General features: G+C 47.5%; 2 protein-coding genes and 1 long non-coding RNA gene across 5 annotated transcripts in view; 1 reads left to right on the top strand and 2 right to left on the bottom strand.

Moving 5' to 3' along the window:
- Window positions 1–15008, top strand: part of LOC148396960 (uncharacterized) — a 29186-nt gene extending 14178 nt beyond the window's left edge. Inside the window, exons 3-4 of one of the 2 annotated variants that reach the window (XR_015859100.1) lie at window positions 899–1003; window positions 12570–15008. This is a non-coding gene — a long non-coding RNA (uncharacterized LOC148396960). Of the gene's footprint in view, window positions 1–898; window positions 3335–12569 lie in introns of those variants that run through there. The other variant, XR_015859099.1, reaches the window with a different exon arrangement.
- On the bottom strand, window positions 3959–18659 carry LOC148396958 (uncharacterized). The gene is made up of 8 exons (XM_088379157.1): window positions 18538–18659; window positions 6760–6883; window positions 6104–6352; window positions 5716–5991; window positions 5243–5503; window positions 4863–5162; window positions 4663–4777; window positions 3959–4584 (listed from the first exon to the last, which is right to left on the bottom strand). Exons 2-7 carry the CDS (start codon window positions 6803–6805, stop codon window positions 4686–4688), a joined length of 1224 nt encoding a protein of 407 aa, XP_088235283.1. The 5' UTR covers window positions 6806–6883; window positions 18538–18659; the 3' UTR covers window positions 3959–4584; window positions 4663–4685.
- On the bottom strand, window positions 15633–18578 carry LOC148396959 (uncharacterized). Of its 2 annotated transcripts, none has more exons than XM_088379154.1 (7): window positions 18434–18578; window positions 17778–18026; window positions 17390–17665; window positions 16917–17177; window positions 16537–16836; window positions 16337–16451; window positions 15633–16258 (listed from the first exon to the last, which is right to left on the bottom strand). In XM_088379154.1, the coding sequence occupies exons 1-6, from the start codon at window positions 18477–18479 to the stop codon at window positions 16360–16362; spliced, it is 1224 nt and encodes a 407-aa protein (XP_088235280.1). In that variant the 5' UTR covers window positions 18480–18578; the 3' UTR covers window positions 15633–16258; window positions 16337–16359. The 2 variants fall into 2 exon arrangements, with proteins under 2 accessions (XP_088235280.1, XP_088235281.1); XM_088379155.1 differs by having other exon boundaries at window positions 16917–17156.
- Window positions 18660–19484: the final 825 nt, after the last annotated feature.

The raw sequence follows: 19484 nt of genomic DNA, 5'->3' as shown, positions 1-19484 counted from the left end.
TCAAAGTTTGAGACTCTCTATAGCACAAGAATCTTATTTGAACAAATCGGGAGTCGCCAATGAGGAATTGTTTATGTCAAGACTGGGACAAACGAATGGAGATAAAGAGCTGCATATAATATCTATCCGTTTCATAACTATTGTGAAAAATCATCAATGTCTTTGCGTGAATAAATGTAATGAGTAATTTGGTATTTTAAAATCCAAATTTGTGTCATTCTACTTCTTTTTTGTCACTACCCCAGGTGACTGAAGAAAGGTGAGGATGTGCGTGATGGCGAATAAGAAAGAAATGTCTTACCTGTAATTTCCAAGTGAGTTGTCGAGGTGATGAGAAGATGTTGGTGTCGTCGTCTTTACTCTGCGTGGAGGTCTGACGTTTACACTGAGGACATGCGAGTTTTTATAGAGGCAGCAAGGAAGGGAATGATGGGAAGGGGGGGTACCTGAATGCCAGAGTGGGAGTGGGAGGGGCTGTGGGACACTTGATGTCAAAACATCAACCCCACACGGAGAGCAGAAGCGTCCGTCAAGATTACGCGCGGGCCTTTCTTCAAAACCTTAATCTGTCTTGAAAGTCAAATTTGAAATCATAACCCTGACTTGGTATCATGAAATCCGACTTTGAAACGTTCACCCTGACTTTAAAGGATCATTTGAAATTCCAACCATTTTTTTGGAAGCCTTACCCTGATTTGAAACTCTAATTTGAAATATCGACCATGGCTGTCGACTTTGGCTAACGAATGGGGAAAAAAAAAAAAACACAACGTACAATTTTTTTCCCCGATTTAACATTAGCATTATTTTTTCAAAAAAGAGATACATTCATCTGAATTACAAATGACAATTTTGGATTTATTGTATAGGAAGTTAATAACGTCTTTTCTTTCAGTAGTCCCCAGAGTGACTCCGACCGACTGTCCTGTCAATCTTGCCAGGCCTCCAACATGGATTCAGAAGTCCCGGACAGGAAGTTGCGGACGTTACACAGGAAGTCGAAGTAAGTGTGGTTAAAAGCGCTTTCAAAGTGTCACGGGTCATTAAGACGAATACGTGTTGTCGCATGGCTTCGCTCACCTAAAGTGGTGAGCCTCGTGGAATTTAAATGCCTTTAAATTGCCTGTGTTGCTATGGCAACCACACGCCCCATCGACCTTGTCATCTCGATGCGTGCGCTTTGTTGAAACTGCAAATGTGAACAGATCACACGATAATGTCAGGGCAACTATCACTTAAGTCTCGATGTCTTCCATCCATCCATTTTCTGCCCAAACACAATTCAAAATGAAAACAATTGCCAAGTTGCTGCTGCTGTTGCCCGCAACTCACGCCCACCTGCTCACGTTGACGTGTAAACGGCCAACATGAAAATAAAAATAATGTGTTCCGGTTCCCCCGGCAGCTAAATCTCATTTCCAAGAGGAAATATCGCAAACACTTTCATAATGAGCACCGCACTTGCTCATTTCCTGTTAATTTCCTCTTTTCTTTTGCGATGACAACACATTTAGGCAGCAACCTAATTGGGCCTAAAATGAGTGCGCCCTCTGCTGGTAACTAAGTCGTAAAATCCAAGCTGAATACATTGCATTGCCTCAAAACATGTTAAGTTTGTTGATGTAAACATGAAATCGATCAAGTCCCACGTGATGAATGATCCTAATAATGTGGAACAGCGTTTTCGTGCGGCCGTCTCATGTCTTCATTCCAAAACACAGCAAGCGTGCGCCCTGTCCAAGTCCAGCTCAACAACATTTATTAATCATATTTAAGTCAAATCATTTCAAAAAGCCTTTTGTGGCCAACGACGTCGTCACCTCATATCATTGCAGGAACTGCTTTTATTTCTATTCCACGTTAATCAAGCCAATGTGCTTGCCGGGCCCCCACTCAAATGTTTTCTTTCTTTTTTCTATTTTTGGAATAGGAAAACTCTTTTACGACACACTCTCAGCTATTCAAAACATTTGACTCACAGTCATCTTACAATAATTTGAATCGGCGCCAATAGCTGCAAAGTTTCTTTGTACGTACGTACATCAGTGAAGCCTTCGCTAAAACAAATTGAAGCAATGAGAATGACCTTACTGCGCTTTAAAACACCAACAGGTTAAGATAAATAAGAAAAAAATTTAGCCGAATAGCGCAGGCGTATGTGGTCAAGCTCTTTATTTTGTATATTTATGCCTCCATAAGCTTATAAGTCAAATCATGTCATGTGGTCATTATTTTCCACAAAGGCGTGCATGTAAATGTGTTTGTGGGCCGGACCCCCGCTGCTTTTGATTGAGCAAGTGTACCTAATAAAGCGTCCCGTGAGTGTACATACAGTGACTGATGTTCCTAGTATGATTTATTGCACCCACCAGGCACTTCCTTTGGGGGGCTTGGAGGTCACCTTCAATTAGGGACTTTACCTACAAATATTCAACAAGTTGTGCATAGAGATTAACTGGGGGAAAAAAAAAAATCTCAATCTTCTCCATCGGAGCAAAACTGAGATCCGTTTCCACGCCGCAGGGTCAGTAGAACACAACGTGAATTGGGAACCGCTGGTTGTCTCCCTCATGATGGGATATTCTTAGACCCCGCGCTTCTATTTATAGTCGCCGTCTGTCTTTTATTATTCCCCCCAGATTGCAAGGTTTGAATTAGCGTCGGCTATGCGAAAAGCGCATCAATCGCATTGTGTCAGGATGTCACATGTGTCGCATAGTTTACAATTTGAAGTTGTTCCAAAGATGGAGGAATGAGCAACGAGCGTATGGATTCCAAGCAAGTTCACTCAGGGAAGACGTCAACGTTAGCTTCTTTGTCGAGCATGTTTTTAGCATATTTCATTTAAAAGGAAGCGCTTGATGACAACACTGTTGGAGAATTTGTTTTATTGAATCTGTGAGCTACTTAGCATCCTTTTTTTTTATCCGGCGTTTTTCTTTTCCGATTAGAAACGTACATTTTGTTCCTAATGAGTCACTCGAAGCTAACGGTAGCCGCGATCCGGAGAGGAATGTTAATCCGAATGTGATGAGGCCGGTGAGCGAAGCCCAAGTCTTTCATCGCATTGTCGAGACGTTATCAAGTGTGATTTATTTAAGAACGCTCTGACGCCGGTTGTGCCATTTGGCCTTTTTTTTTTTTGGTGAGCATAATCAATCGCAGAAGAGCAGCAGTAGCGCGGCTGCCAAAAGTCAAAAGACAAAGTGTCTGTTTGTGATGCTCCAGTCTATCATTATTTCCACCAAGCCATCACCTCCTTGGCTTTGACTGAAAACCGTTTTACATAATGTTCAGAAGCGTAAAACCGAAAAAAAAAAGATCTAGTTTTGGTTGGAATTGGACATTTTGACATTAAAATGGATAATGTTGCACTTACTTAATGTATTGAAACCTGCCGAGGGTCTGACTGCACATAAGACGAGAGCGTCAAGTCCCAATAGAGGAAGCTGAGTAGGAAGTTTGTACATCATTAGACAAAGGCTCACGAAAAGGCGCCCCCCCCCCCCCCCAAACAAGCAAACTGCACGCCTGTTACTCGTCGCTAGATGGCGGCATACCGCTCATCCCCTCAAAGGGTCTGCACGGCCTTCTTGCGAGCGCCAATAATCGGTCACTTCATTAGGTACGGTACGCCAGGAGACGCCAACATTTGATTGAAAAGATCATGCGAGACAGTTTGATAGTTCCATTTGATTGAAAAGTGCACGCAAGAACGTTGTATCCATCGCGGCTGACCATTTGATCTCTGCTCGTCTCACCCTGTTGTGCGCCGTGGTGAAATGAGCCAGCCGCAGTGCGTCGGCCCGTCGGGCCACAAGATGGCGTCGCGCACGATTCAGTGACACAAACTGGGATGAAGACTTTCCAATGCAAAGTTGCACCATCCAATTCCACCAACGCATGCTTGGCCCGTTGGGCCACAAGGTGGCGTCGCGCACGACTCAGTGACACAAACTGGGATGAAGACTTTATTGTTTCATGTCGCCACGTGACCCCAACGCAAAGTTGCACCATCCAATTCCACCAAACGCATCCAATTCAACCAAGCAAGGCCTTCCTTCCTCCTTCCACTGCGCTCAAAGCAAATGCACAAAGTTGCACCATCAAATTCACCCAATCGCGTTGACCACCTTCCAGCGTGGAAACAAAACGTTTGCCAACAGTCCCAATGTTACAGCATGCATGCAATCAATTGTACATGTAATCAATCAATGGAGTAAGTATAAGAAATGAAGTGCTAGCTGGGGCTAGTTCAATCAGAGAATAGAATCCATTCAATCAGTAGACGAAAATTGAATAAGAAAGCACTCGCTCGGCCCCTCCTCCCCTGCTGCAAACAAGTCGAAGGCCAACCGCTCAGGCGACTCGCGCGTTGCCCTCCCTCAAGCCAGATGGACGCCGGATGGACGAGGGCGGGTATCCATTGCGCGAGGGCCTCGTGCCGCCGCCGTCAACGCCGCCACTGCCTTCCCGCTTCTCCCGATCCGCTTTCTGTGTTTCGTGCTGGATTCTTTTTTTTTTTTAAATTGCAGAATGAACGAATGAAAAAAGAAAAATGGAAGCGCCTCCAGGATCTCTCGTCTGAGGAAAAGCAGAGAGCCGCCGGTTAGACAAAGCGCAGCGCGGCGTAGCCACGGTGGACGACAAACGGCGGCTCACCCGGCTGGCGGCGGCGGCGGCATCTACAGCATCGTCACGTAGAGCCCAACAAGGACGCTTATCACCAGCAGAGCGACGGAGCAGGACACGCCCCGGGTGGCTGCGCCCGGAGGTTCTAGAGCAAAGATGGCAAACAACATTGGCCCGGCCGGCCGGCCGGCCGGGCGGGGGGCTTGCTCCACTGACATGCAAATACTCACTCAGGTTGTCAGTGGGGGTCTTCTCGGTGGTCTCCTCGGTCTCCTCGCTTCTGCCGTTGACGAGGATGGCCTCGGACTTGACTTTTGAGCCAGTGCAGCCGGTCACCTCGCAAACGAAGTTGCCTTTGGCCCGAGCGGTCAAAGTGAACTTGGAGCCGTCATTGCCCACCGTGGTGCCGTCATCGTCTGCGACATTGTCTTCGTCCCTCAGCCACTGGTATTCTCGGACGTCACCCTGGGCCACACACGTGAGGATCCTGCCACTCCGGCTGATGCTGACCGTGGAGATGGCTGTGGGAGCTGTCAAAAACAGGAAGAAGCGCTTTGCAAGGGGCGGGCAACATTTCTGGGATGGTGCTTTCCAAGGGCCCTCTACTTACCTGCGTAGGTGTAATCAAACTTGGGGCTAGTCTTCTGGTCAGCGACGTAGCCTTCGGCCTTGCAAGTGTATTGACCGTTGTCAGGCGTGCCAAGTTCGCCGATGGTCAACATGGGTTTCTCGATCTTAATCTTAGCACCATTGTCAGTCATGGGGCTCCCATTTTTGGCCCACGTGATGGTCTCGAAATCACCGTCGACCTTGCACTCCAGGGTCAAATCGCAGCTATTTTTCTTCTCCACTGTGGCAGAAGTGACAGTAGCTGTTGGGAAAGAGGAAATGAGATGCAAATCGGGGCCCCCTCGTCTCGTCGTCCTGAGCCACGGGAACAATTGCCCGTCGGAGAGGGTGGGCCGCCTGCCGCTGTGTTCCCTGAATTGTCTGAGCGGCTACCTCGAGACTTTCAACAAACACGTGCTATCCCTTTGCGTAAAGGGAGTGAAAGGAGCGCGAGAGCCGCGACGGCAAACTTACTTCGGACTTCAACTTTAAACTTTTTGGTGTCTCCAGCGGTCACCGAGGCCTCGTACGTCCCGCTTTGAGCTTTTACCATGTTGAAGAGGCCCAACTGTTTCTTGTCGGTGTCGGTGAACTTGGGCGGATCATTGGCGCCTGCGTCAGAGACGGGCTTTTCGGAGCCATCCTTGCCTTTAAACACCCATGTGACAGCTGAAGTATGTTGGGAGGCCAATTTGATGGCGCCACCAACCGCGACGTCGCAAACGTTGTTAATGCCCTCGGTGCAGGCCTCTGAAAAAGCCCAAAACAGTTGTACGAGTTATTCACCGCAATAGCAAAGTCCAAGCGCAGGCGGTCAAAAAGGAACGCTGGCACGCAGCCAGACGATAGGCGTGTAACTTACTGGCATCAACAATGATGGTGTACTTTTGCACCGTGTCACCGGAAGTGGCAAAGTACACGCCGGTGTTCTTTACTTGCAGGGGGCCCTTTAAACCCGCTGGATCAGTGTTCACAAACGCCAAATTGTCGTGGTGGTTCCCATTTGGTGTTTGGAAGTTCCATTGGGTGTCACTGGTACCGGCTATTGTGAGGGCGTCGTCCTTTGTGCAGAACACCACCATCTTCTCCGTGCCCGAGCACGGTGCCGGATCTGGAAGAGCAGAGATGGCCAAAGCATGCGCTTACTCCTCCCGCTGTGTACTAAAAGGACACCAACGATTGTAGCGACAGAAGCTACTTCAAGGCACAAAGTGGATTTTTAGCATTGAGCTATGTCATTTGTGCAACTCGCTTTCGGGACGTTCTCCGCGAGCCATTTTGCCACCGTCGCCATGGACGTGTCCAAATGCAATTCCCAAAATGAAGGTGCAAAACATTGTCCCAACAAAGTGGGCCTTTTTCACATCAACATGGCTTGTCTTTTAGCTTTTGACGCTTTGACAATGAATCGATTGGCTTCAAGATGCACAGTCTTTTTGATTGGCTGCTTTATTGCTTGCCGCTTTGAACCAACTTCAATCAATCGGATTGCGTCGAAAGTGTGAAAAGTTTTACCACCTGCCGAGTGGACGCAGAACAGCAAGAGGATTGTCACAAGCTTCATGGTGATGGCGCAGCGAGCGAGCGGCTGGCTTGGGTCGGTGGGTGGGTTGGCTGGCTGGCTGGCTGGCTGGCTGGCTGGGTCGGTGGGTGGTTGGGTTTCGTTGGCTGGCTGGCTGGCTGGCTGGCTGGCTGCTCAGACTCGACAAGCGAATCAAATGACTGTCGGACCCGAGCTCTGCCTGCTACCCGCAAGGTGCGTGACGTCACGCCGCTTTGACACGCAGAGCCCGCGCGCGCTTCGCATCATGTCAAAGCGTCTGCCAGGTTGACAGGAGGGAGCCACGTCACCACTTGCAAGGAAGTCTTGCAAGTTGTTGCGCGGCGACCAACTTGATTCCTACCGTCGTTAGGAGTTCAAGACAAACGGGCTAATGAGTCAGCCAAATGTGCAAAATGGCGCGCCACGCTTGTTTTGAAGTGGGCATAAAATGATGACGATGCAGTACCTGTCTTGCCGTCGATCGCTTGACTTGACTTGACTTGACTCTCTTACACTTCGTCCCGCAGTTGCATAATATAAAATGGGGATTGGCACGCATTCTTTGAAGCGCAATTCAAAATTTGAAAAAGACGTATTCTATATATGTTCTATCTATCGATGTGATTATTGATTATTCTTATCCTTATTGTTCATTTTCCATCAATCTGAGAAAAAAACAAAAACAAAAAAACCCACCGGTGATAGTTCGTCCAGAGGTTGCGTAACATTAAACGAATACAATGATTTCAAAAGAAATATCTCTCATATAATGTAGACGTAGTGCACCCATAGAATTATTTATTATGCTTATCCTTATTGTTCATTTTCAATCAAACTGAAAAAAAAAAACCATCGGTGATAGTTCGTCCAGAGGTGGCGTAACGTTAAATGACTACGATGATTTCAAAAGGAATATCTCTCATATAATGTCGACATAGTGCATCCATAGAATTATTTATTATGCTTATCGTTATTGTTCATTTTCCATCAATCTGAAAAAAACCATCGGTGATAGTTCGTCCAGAGGTTGCGTGCCATTAAATGAATACAATGATTTCAAAAGGATCATCAAAGTCAAAGTCAGCTTTATTGTCAAGTTCTCCACACGCCAAAGACACACAAAGAAACCGAAATTTCGTTCCCCCCTATCCCACGGTCTCACATCATGTAGACATAGTGCATCCATAGAATTATTCATTATGCTTATCCTTATTGTTCATTTTCCATCAATCTGAAAAAAAAAACATCGGTGATAGTTCGTCCAGGGTTAAAGAAATAAACACGAAGAAATATATCATGTTTGCATTTCTTTTCGTTACTTTTCGTTTTCAATCAAAAATTAGGCTCGAGCCGTCGGTCTGCTCTGTTATGGTTCGTCCAGAGGTCGCGTTACATAAAGTCGGTATCGGCCCGCATTCTTTAAGGTGGATTCCAAATAAATGCATACGACACATGAATAAATACAATCATTTCCAACGCTGTAGGATTTTTTCCTTCTTTTCAATTTTGGCAAGCCGCTTTGAAGCAGCTTGCTTGCGACGGAAACGTTTGCAATGGCACTCAAAGACGGAACGGAACGGAACGGAACGGAACGGAACGGAACGTCCTTCCGTTTGTCTCCTCCGGGTTGAGCAACATCCTCCGAATTCAAAGCCTTCAAAGGACTGGCGTGTCACTTTGCGACTCGGCGGCCCCGCCGTCCGACCGCACCTTTGGTAGCTCTGCCGCTTTGCATCAGAGGACAAAGGCAAAGCTGAAGCCCTCGACCCCATCCGACCTCCTGCAAGCGCTTTTCGTGGCAATGTTGCGTCAGTCATCTTCCTGGCTGCTCTTGGCAAAGTAATGACGGATTGCAAATATCCCCGACAGATACTCTCACGCTTGCTGCGGGAATGGGCCTGAGATAATTGGGTGAAGGCGATGGATGGCCTTCAGACATATGTTATTGTGTGCCTAATTATTATTTGTTGACTTTATTCCCTCATGTAAATCACACCTCACAACGAAATTTGGAGCTCGCCACCGTTTTGCCGAGCTATCGAGGGATCGAGATCGCTGCCTTTTCATTCCGCCTCCGTTAGGCTCAACGGATTCCTTTTTCTCACATTGTCATCGTTCCGCCGCCGCCGCCGCCGCCGCCGCCGCCGCCGCCGCCTGTTCTGTCCGCTTTTGATATGGCCGAGGGCTTTGGCGACGGGCTCTCCAGTTGCCGAGCTACCAGAGTGCTGGCTGAGCGAGAGAAAGAAGCAAGAGGGGATTAGGAAGCAACGCTCCTGGCTCTCGTGGCTTTTGATAGCGGTGGCCACCGTGTTCCTGGCCAAGCGTCGGCCCAAAAGCCAACAAGGCGAACGAACGGCACAATCGTTTGCTCCCTTTGCGCCAATTCCTAATCTCCTCTTGCTTCCAGCCAATTACGACTCTCCGGCCCGTGAGCTACAACGTTTTGCGCTTTCGCAAACTTCCAAATGCATTTGCTCTTTATGCCAACGGCTCCTCTTCTGAATGAAGGTTGAAGGGAGGAGAAGGAGTTCTTTCTGCTTTTTCTGGCTGCCGCGCTGGACTGAGTCATGGCATTCCAACCGGAGGAAAGATTTGGAAATGTTTCCTCTTTCACTTTTGCATGCAACGCATGCACTTGGTTTACGACCGGCTGGCTGCGCGTGCGTAGTCTTTCGAATGCAGTCAATTCGAACTCCAAGCGCTCTCTTTAAATATCTGTATATGATAATGGAACCATCTGTATGTCATGTCATGTCATATGATAGTCTGTATCTTTGCAAAGACCAAATACTTCACTCAAGTTACTACAACAACTGCAGCAGCAGCAGCAGCAGCAGCAGCAGCAAAACGGACAAGCACGTTTCAATTCACTAAAACATGGGGGGGGGGACAAAAAAAATGTTGCTTTATTCCAGTATACTACTCCAACTAAATGACTTTCAAATGATTGAGCAGCAGCAAAAGAATAAGAAAAAATAAACAATGCACTCGAAGCACATCGCAGGCTCAAACTTTGTTGCTTATGCCGTCATCTGACAACGTTTAGTACTTTTGCATCGGACGGGGATTTGGCGCCGCCTTGTGGAATCTTGAAGGTGTTACAGTACCGCCAGAGAGGTTTTCGGCAAAACGCGAGCGAGAGAGAGCGAGAGAGAGAGAGAGAGAGAGAGGTGTCTGTCAGTCGGTGAATTGATGGTGGACGACTGCACCGGATGATGAAATTCACTTTCTGAACTAAACCACTGAAACAAAACTCCAGCACATTCCAATTGATGGAGCTGCACCTGTATACCAACAGACGATTTACAAGATACAGGAAATACAGTCTTTAGAAGATTGTCCACTCCACCGACAGTTCATTTTCTCCCAGATACCCTGTCATCGTTTCCTAGCAAACTCCGTCTTCCTTAGTGGGCAATGCTGCTAAGAGCGCTTGCCGGGTCGGGCGAGGTCGCTCCGCTTCGCTCGGCGTCCGTCCGAGTGACTCGTCGAGAGAGGCCTTGCCTGGATCTTTGTCTGCGCTTAGCAAGCACACCCAACAAGCAATCTCCTCCGGCCCGCTGCGAGGCGCAGGCGCCTCCGTAGGCTCGTCGGTGCCTCGGCGGCGGCGGCGGCGGCGGCGCCCAATAGAGTTCATCTTGTCTTTTGGGGCGCTGGCCACCTTTTTGTCGTTGTCGTGCATCTGGCTCAGGCGGTGGATGAGCTCGTGGTAGGAGCATGAGAACAGGAAGCAGCCGGAGGTTTTGGACGGCGCGCGGCGCCTTCGGATGTTGAACGGCAGGCTTCAAGAAAAAGACGTTCTCATCATACGCTGCATCTTCGAAACGGCCACTTTTAATAACAGTCGAGGTTATTCGGATGACGTTCGTCTTGGCGGTAGACTCGAATCGTTGAATTTTGTGTACCTGGAGTCTGCCCATTCCATTTTTGTCTCTCCACCCTGCTGTGGCGCGCCAATGAGGACGGGGGACACGTCCCTCTTCATTGCCAGGCGCCCTTTGAACCTGAGGCGCACAGGAAGCAAGCAGCACGTTTAGCCACGTTAACCCCCAAAAAAACTCGCAAAAGGTCTCTGTTGAAAAGAGAAGTCCGTATGGATTTGGATCGATGGACAAATTGGATGGAACTGGGCCCAATGTCTGACGTTGACATCAGTTTGACCTTTGTGTGGCTCACCTTTGACCAATGTGCGGCTCACCTTTTCCGGAGCGCAATGCTCCTCACTTGCGGCATCACCGCCGTTAGCACGCAGCAGCAGCAGACGAGTGTGTGCAGCGCCAGCCTCATGTTGGCGGGGGGCCGGCGGGCGGGCGGGCGGGCGAGCGAGCGAGCGAGCGAGGGAGAGGAAGAAAAAGCTGCCAGAGATGACGTGCACAAAGATTCTGAAAGTCCAGGCAGACATTTGACTGTTAGGATCAATTCAATTAAGGAAAAACTGCGTGTACTCGTAAGGACTGAGAATTTTTCTCCCAAATCAAAAAATGTTTCGTAAAGACAGTCTTTCTTTGTTTTGTTTTTTTTTTATTAAGAAAAAAACAACAACAACAACAAAAAAAGAGCAAAGCTATATTTTGTCAGGAATAAAACTTGTAATCTTTCAAGTAGCAGTTTTCCCAAAATAATATTATAATGGACTTTATTTACCATGCGTGGGAAAATAAATACAAATTGTATTTGATGTAGTGCACTTTTGCAAAAATCAAACTGCAGATTTATTTGAGGAAATGTCCCAATCGGATAAAATGACCAACTGATTCGTTACTCTTTACTATTAGTTGTATTCATTTTAGTCGAGTGGATTTAATGTTCCACTTTGATTTTCCTCTGATTGTCCGATTGTGCTCTCGAAGTCAAATCAATGATCGTCAAATCATTCCTTTTGAAATCATTTCAAAGTTTGAGACTCTCTATAGCACAAGAATCTTATTTGAACAAATCGGGAGTCGCCAATGAGGAATTGTTTATGTCAAGACTGGGACAAACGAATGGAGATAAAGAGCTGCATATAATATCTATCCGTTTCATAACTATTGTGAAAAATCATCAATGTCTTTGCGTGAATAAATATAATGAGTAATTTGGTATTTTAAAATCCAAATTTGTGTCATTCTACTTCTTTTTTGTCACTACCCCAGGTGACTGAAGAAAGGTGAGGATGTGCGTGATGGCGAATAAGAAAGAAATGTCTTACCTGTAATTTCCAAGTGAGTTGTCGAGGTGATGAGAAGATGTTGGTGTCGTCGTCTTTACTCTGCGTGGAGGTCTGACGTTTACACTGAGGACATGCGAGTTTTTATAGAGGCAGCAAGGAAGGGAATGATGGGAAGGGGGGGTACCTGAATGCCAGAGTGGGAGTGGGAGGGGCTGTGGGACACTTGATGTCAAAACATCAACCCCACACGGAGAGCAGAAGCGTCCGTCAAGATTACGCGCGGGCCTTTCTTCAAAACCTTAATCTGTCTTGAAAGTCAAATTTGAAATCATAACCCTGACTTGGTATCATGAAATCCGACTTTGAAACGTTCACCCTGACTTTAAAGGATCATTTGAAATTCCAACCATTTTTTTGGAAGCCTTACCCTGATTTGAAACTCTAATTTGAAATATCGACCATGGCTGTCGACTTTGGCTAACGAATGGGGAAAAAAAAAAAAACACAACGTACAATTTTTTTCCCCGATTTAACATTAGCATTATTTTTTCAAAAAAGAGATACATTCATCTGAATTACAAATGACAATTTTGGATTTATTGTATAGTAAGTTAATAACGTCTTTTCTTTCAGTAGTCCCCAGAGTGACTCCGACCGACTGTCCTGTCAATCTTGCCAGGCCTCCAACATGGATTCAGAAGTCCCGGACAGGAAGTTGCGGACGTTACACAGGAAGTCGAAGTAAGTGTGGTTAAAAGCGCTTTCAAAGTGTCACGGGTCATTAAGACGAATACGTGTTGTCGCATGGCTTCGCTCACCTAAAGTGGTGAGCCTCGTGGAATTTAAATGCCTTTAAATTGCCTGTGTTGCTATGGCAACCACACGCCCCATCGACCTTGTCATCTCGATGCGTGCGCTTTGTTGAAACTGCAAATGTGAACAGATCACACGATAATGTCAGGGCAACTATCACTTAAGTCTCGATGTCTTCCATCCATCCATTTTCTGCCCAAACACAATTCAAAATGAAAACAATTGCCAAGTTGCTGCTGCTGTTGCCCGCAACTCACGCCCACCTGCTCACGTTGACGTGTAAACGGCCAACATGAAAATAAAAATAATGTGTTCCGGTTCCCCCGGCAGCTAAATCTCATTTCCAAGAGGAAATATCGCAAACACTTTCATAATGAGCACCGCACTTGCTCATTTCCTGTTAATTTCCTCTTTTCTTTTGCGATGACAACACATTTAGGCAGCAACCTAATTGGGCCTAAAATGAGTGCGCCCTCTGCTGGTAACTAAGTCGTAAAATCCAAGCTGAATACATTGCATTGCCTCAAAACATGTTAAGTTTGTTGATGTAAACATGAAATCGATCAAGTCCCACGTGATGAATGATCCTAATAATGTGGAACAGCGTTTTCGTGCGGCCGTCTCATGTCTTCATTCCAAAACACAGCAAGCGTGCGCCCTGTCCAAGTCCAGCTCAACAACATTTATTAATCATATTTAAGTCAAATCATTTCAAAAAGCCTTTTGTGGCCAACGACGTCGTCACCTCATATCATTGCAGGAACTGCTTTTATTTCTATTCCACGTTAATCAAGCCAATGTGCTTGCCGGGCCCCCACTCAAATGTTTTCTTTCTTTTTTCTATTTTTGGAATAGGAAAACTCTTTTACGACACACTCTCAGCTATTCAAAACATTTGACTCACAGTCATCTTACAATAATTTGAATCGGCGCCAATAGCTGCAAAGTTTCTTTGTACGTACGTACATCAGTGAAGCCTTCGCTAAAACAAATTGAAGCAATGAGAATGACCTTACTGCGCTTTAAAACACCAACAGGTTAAGATAAATAAGAAAAAAATTTAGCCGAATAGCGCAGGCGTATGTGGTCAAGCTCTTTATTTTGTATATTTATGCCTCCATAAGCTTATAAGTCAAATCATGTCATGTGGTCATTATTTTCCACAAAGGCGTGCATGTAAATGTGTTTGTGGGCCGGACCCCCGCTGCTTTTGATTGAGCAAGTGTACCTAATAAAGCGTCCCGTGAGTGTACATACAGTGACTGATGTTCCTAGTATGATTTATTGCACCCACCAGGCACTTCCTTTGGGGGGCTTGGAGGTCACCTTCAATTAGGGACTTTACCTACAAATATTCAACAAGTTGTGCATAGAGATTAACTGGGGGAAAAAAAAAAATCTCAATCTTCTCCATCGGAGCAAAACTGAGATCCGTTTCCACGCCGCAGGGTCAGTAGAACACAACGTGAATTGGGAACCGCTGGTTGTCTCCCTCATGATGGGATATTCTTAGACCCCGCGCTTCTATTTATAGTCGCCGTCTGTCTTTTATTATTCCCCCCAGATTGCAAGGTTTGAATTAGCGTCGGCTATGCGAAAAGCGCATCAATCGCATTGTGTCAGGATGTCACATGTGTCGCATAGTTTACAATTTGAAGTTGTTCCAAAGATGGAGGAATGAGCAACGAGCGTATGGATTCCAAGCAAGTTCACTCAGGGAAGACGTCAACGTTAGCTTCTTTGTCGAGCATGTTTTTAGCATATTTCATTTAAAAGGAAGCGCTTGATGACAACACTGTTGGAGAATTTGTTTTATTGAATCTGTGAGCTACTTAGCATCCTTTTTTTTTATCCGGCGTTTTTCTTTTCCGATTAGAAACGTACATTTTGTTCCTAATGAGTCACTCGAAGCTAACGGTAGCCGCGATCCGGAGAGGAATGTTAATCCGAATGTGATGAGGCCGGTGAGCGAAGCCCAAGTCTTTCATCGCATTGTCGAGACGTTATCAAGTGTGATTTATTTAAGAACGCTCTGACGCCGGTTGTGCCATTTGGCCTTTTTTTTTTTTGGTGAGCATAATCAATCGCAGAAGAGCAGCAGTAGCGCGGCTGCCAAAAGTCAAAAGACAAAGTGTCTGTTTGTGATGCTCCAGTCTATCATTATTTCCACCAAGCCATCACCTCCTTGGCTTTGACTGAAAACCGTTTTACATAATGTTCAGAAGCGTAAAACCGAAAAAAAAAAGATCTAGTTTTGGTTGGAATTGGACATTTTGACATTAAAATGGATAATGTTGCACTTACTTAATGTATTGAAACCTGCCGAGGGTCTGACTGCACATAAGACGAGAGCGTCAAGTCCCAATAGAGGAAGCTGAGTAGGAAGTTTGTACATCATTAGACAAAGGCTCACGAAAAGGCGCCCCCCCCCCCCCCCAAACAAGCAAACTGCACGCCTGTTACTCGTCGCTAGATGGCGGCATACCGCTCATCCCCTCAAAGGGTCTGCACGGCCTTCTTGCGAGCGCCAATAATCGGTCACTTCATTAGGTACGGTACGCCAGGAGACGCCAACATTTGATTGAAAAGATCATGCGAGACAGTTTGATAGTTCCATTTGATTGAAAAGTGCACGCAAGAACGTTGTATCCATCGCGGCTGACCATTTGATCTCTGCTCGTCTCACCCTGTTGTGCGCCGTGGTGAAATGAGCCAGCCGCAGTGCGTCGGCCCGTCGGGCCACAAGATGGCGTCGCGCACGATTCAGTGACACAAACTGGGATGAAGACTTTCCAATGCAAAGTTGCACCATCCAATTCCACCAACGCATGCTTGGCCCGTTGGGCCACAAGGTGGCGTCGCGCACGACTCAGTGACACAAACTGGGATGAAGACTTTATTGTTTCATGTCGCCACGTGACCCCAACGCAAAGTTGCACCATCCAATTCCACCAAACGCATCCAATTCAACCAAGCAAGGCCTTCCTTCCTCCTTCCACTGCGCTCAAAGCAAATGCACAAAGTTGCACCATCAAATTCACCCAATCGCGTTGACCACCTTCCAGCGTGGAAACAAAACGTTTGCCAACAGTCCCAATGTTACAGCATGCATGCAATCAATTGTACATGTAATCAATCAATGGAGTAAGTATAAGAAATGAAGTGCTAGCTGGGGCTAGTTCAATCAGAGAATAGAATCCATTCAATCAGTAGACGAAAATTGAATAAGAAAGCACTCGCTCGGCCCCTCCTCCCCTGCTGCAAACAAGTCGAAGGCCAACCGCTCAGGCGACTCGCGCGTTGCCCTCCCTCAAGCCAGATGGACGCCGGATGGACGAGGGCGGGTATCCATTGCGCGAGGGCCTCGTGCCGCCGCCGTCAACGCCGCCACTGCCTTCCCGCTTCTCCCGATCCGCTTTCTGTGTTTCGTGCTGGATTCTTTTTTTTTTTTAAATTGCAGAATGAACGAATGAAAAAAGAAAAATGGAAGCGCCTCCAGGATCTCTCGTCTGAGGAAAAGCAGAGAGCCGCCGGTTAGACAAAGCGCAGCGCGGCGTAGCCACGGTGGACGACAAACGGCGGCTCACCCGGCTGGCGGCGGCGGCGGCATCTACAGCATCGTCACGTAGAGCCCAACAAGGACGCTTATCACCAGCAGAGCGACGGAGCAGGACACGCCCCGGGTGGCTGCGCCCGGAGGTTCTAGAGCAAAGATGGCAAACAACATTGGCCCGGCCGGCCGGCCGGCCGGGCGGGGGGCTTGCTCCACTGACATGCAAATACTCACTCAGGTTGTCAGTGGGGGTCTTCTCGGTGGTCTCCTCGGTCTCCTCGCTTCTGCCGTTGACGAGGATGGCCTCGGACTTGACTTTTGAGCCAGTGCAGCCGGTCACCTCGCAAACGAAGTTGCCTTTGGCCCGAGCGGTCAAAGTGAACTTGGAGCCGTCATTGCCCACCGTGGTGCCGTCATCGTCTGCGACATTGTCTTCGTCCCTCAGCCACTGGTATTCTCGGACGTCACCCTGGGCCACACACGTGAGGATCCTGCCACTCCGGCTGATGCTGACCGTGGAGATGGCTGTGGGAGCTGTCAAAAACAGGAAGAAGCGCTTTGCAAGGGGCGGGCAACATTTCTGGGATGGTGCTTTCCAAGGGCCCTCTACTTACCTGCGTAGGTGTAATCAAACTTGGGGCTAGTCTTCTGGTCAGCGACGTAGCCTTCGGCCTTGCAAGTGTATTGACCGTTGTCAGGCGTGCCAAGTTCGCCGATGGTCAACATGGGTTTCTCGATCTTAATCTTAGCACCATTGTCAGTCATGGGGCTCCCATTTTTGGCCCACGTGATGGTCTCGAAATCACCGTCGACCTTGCACTCCAGGGTCAAATCGCAGCTATTTTTCTTCTCCACTGTGGCAGAAGTGACAGTAGCTGTTGGGAAAGAGGAAATGAGATGCAAATCGGGGCCCCCTCGTCTCGTCGTCCTGAGCCACGGGAACAATTGCCCGTCGGAGAGGGTGGGCCGCCTGCCGCTGTGTTCCCTGAATTGTCTGAGCGGCTACCTCGAGACTTTCAACAAACACGTGCTATCCCTTTGCGTAAAGGGAGTGAAAGGAGCGCGAGAGCCGCGACGGCAAACTTACTTCGGACTTCAACTTTAAACTTTTTGGTGTCTCCAGCGGTCACCGAGGCCTCGTACGTCCCGCTTTGAGCTTTTACCATGTTGAAGAGGCCCAACTGTTTCTTGTCGGTGTCGGTGAACTTGGGCGGATCATTGGCGCCTGCGTCAGAGACGGGCTTTTCGGAGCCATCCTTGCCTTTAAACACCCATGTGACAGCTGAAGTATGTTGGGAGGCCAATTTGATGGCGCCACCAACCGCGACGTCGCAAACGTTGTTAATGCCCTCGGTGCAGGCCTCTGAAAAAGCCCAAAACAGTTGTACGAGTTATTCACCGCAATAGCAAAGTCCAAGCGCAGGCGGTCAAAAAGGAACGCTGGCACGCAGCCAGACGATAGGCGTGTAACTTACTGGCATCAACAATGATGGTGTACTTTTGCACCGTGTCACCGGAAGTGGCAAAGTACACGCCGGTGTTCTTTACTTGCAGGGGGCCCTTTAAACCCGCTGGATCAGTGTTCACAAACGCCAAATTGTCGTGGTGGTTCCCATTTGGTGTTTGGAAGTTCCATTGGGTGTCACTGGTACCGGCTATTGTGAGGGCGTCGTCCTTTGTGCAGAACACCACCATCTTCTCCGTGCCCGAGCACGGTGCCGGATCTGGAAGAGCAGAGATGGCCAAAGCATGCGCTTACTCCTCCCGCTGTGTACTAAAAGGACACCAACGATTGTAGCGACAGAAGCTACTTCAAGGCACAAAGTGGATTTTTAGCATTGAGCTATGTCATTTGTGCAACTCGCTTTCGGGACGTTCTCCGCGAGCCATTTTGCCACCGTCGCCATGGACGTGTCCAAATGCAATTCCCAAAATGAAGGTGCAAAACATTGTCCCAACAAAGTGGGCCTTTTTCACATCAACATGGCTTGTCTTTTAGCTTTTGACGCTTTGACAATGAATCGATTGGCTTCAAGATGCACAGTCTTTTTGATTGGCTGCTTTATTGCTTGCCGCTTTGAACCAACTTCAATCAATCGGATTGCGTCGAAAGTGTGAAAAGTTTTACCACCTGCCGAGTGGACGCAGAACAGCAAGAGGATTGTCACAAGCTTCATGGTGATGGCGCAGCGAGCGAGCGGCTGGCTTGGGTCGGTGGGTGGGTTGGCTGGCTGGCTGGCTGGCTGGCTGGCTGGGTCGGTGGGTGGTTGGGTTTCGTTGGCTGGCTGGCTGGCTGGCTGGCTGGCTGCTCAGACTCGACAAGCGAATCAAATGACTGTCGGACCCGAGCTCTGCCTGCTACCCGCAAGGTGCGTGACGTCACGCCGCTTTGACACGCAGAGCCCGCGCGCGCTTCGCATCATGTCAAAGCGTCTGCCAGGTTGACAGGAGGGAGCCACGTCACCACTTGCAAGGAAGTCTTGCAAGTTGTTGCGCGGCGACCAACTTGATTCCTACCGTCGTTAGGAGTTCAAGACAAACGGGCTAATGAGTCAGCCAAATGTGCAAAATGGCGCGCCACGCTTGTTTTGAAGTGGGCATAAAATGATGACGATGCAGTACCTGTCTTGCCGTCGATCGCTTGACTTGACTTGACTTGACTCTCTTACACTTCGTCCCGCAGTTGCATAATATAAAATGGGGATTGGCACGCATTCTTTGAAGCGCAATTCAAAATTTGAAAAAGACGTATTCTATATATGTTCTATCTATCGATGTGATTATTGATTATTCTTATCCTTATTGTTCATTTTCCATCAATCTGAGAAAAAAACAAAAACAAAAAAACCCACCGGTGATAGTTCGTCCAGAGGTTGCGTAACATTAAACGAATACAATGATTTCAAAAGAAATATCTCTCATATAATGTAGACGTAGTGCACCCATAGAATTATTTATTATGCTTATCCTTATTGTTCATTTTCAATCAAACTGAAAAAAAAAAACCATCGGTGATAGTTCGTCCAGAGGTGGCGTAACGTTAAATGACTACGATGATTTCAAAAGGAATATCTCTCATATAATGTCGACATAGTGCATCCATAGAATTATTTATTATGCTTATCGTTATTGTTCATTTTCCATCAATCTGAAAAAAACCATCGGTGATAGTTCGTCCAGAG

The sequence above is a fragment of the Syngnathus floridae genome, chromosome 6, assembly GCF_059516105.1.
Source record: "Syngnathus floridae isolate MCC-2025c chromosome 6, RoL_Sflo_1.0, whole genome shotgun sequence".
NCBI lineage: Eukaryota > Metazoa > Chordata > Actinopteri > Syngnathiformes > Syngnathidae > Syngnathus > Syngnathus floridae.
The sequence above is the reverse complement of the archived record's forward strand: the minus strand, read 5'-3'. Positions and strand labels throughout refer to the sequence as shown.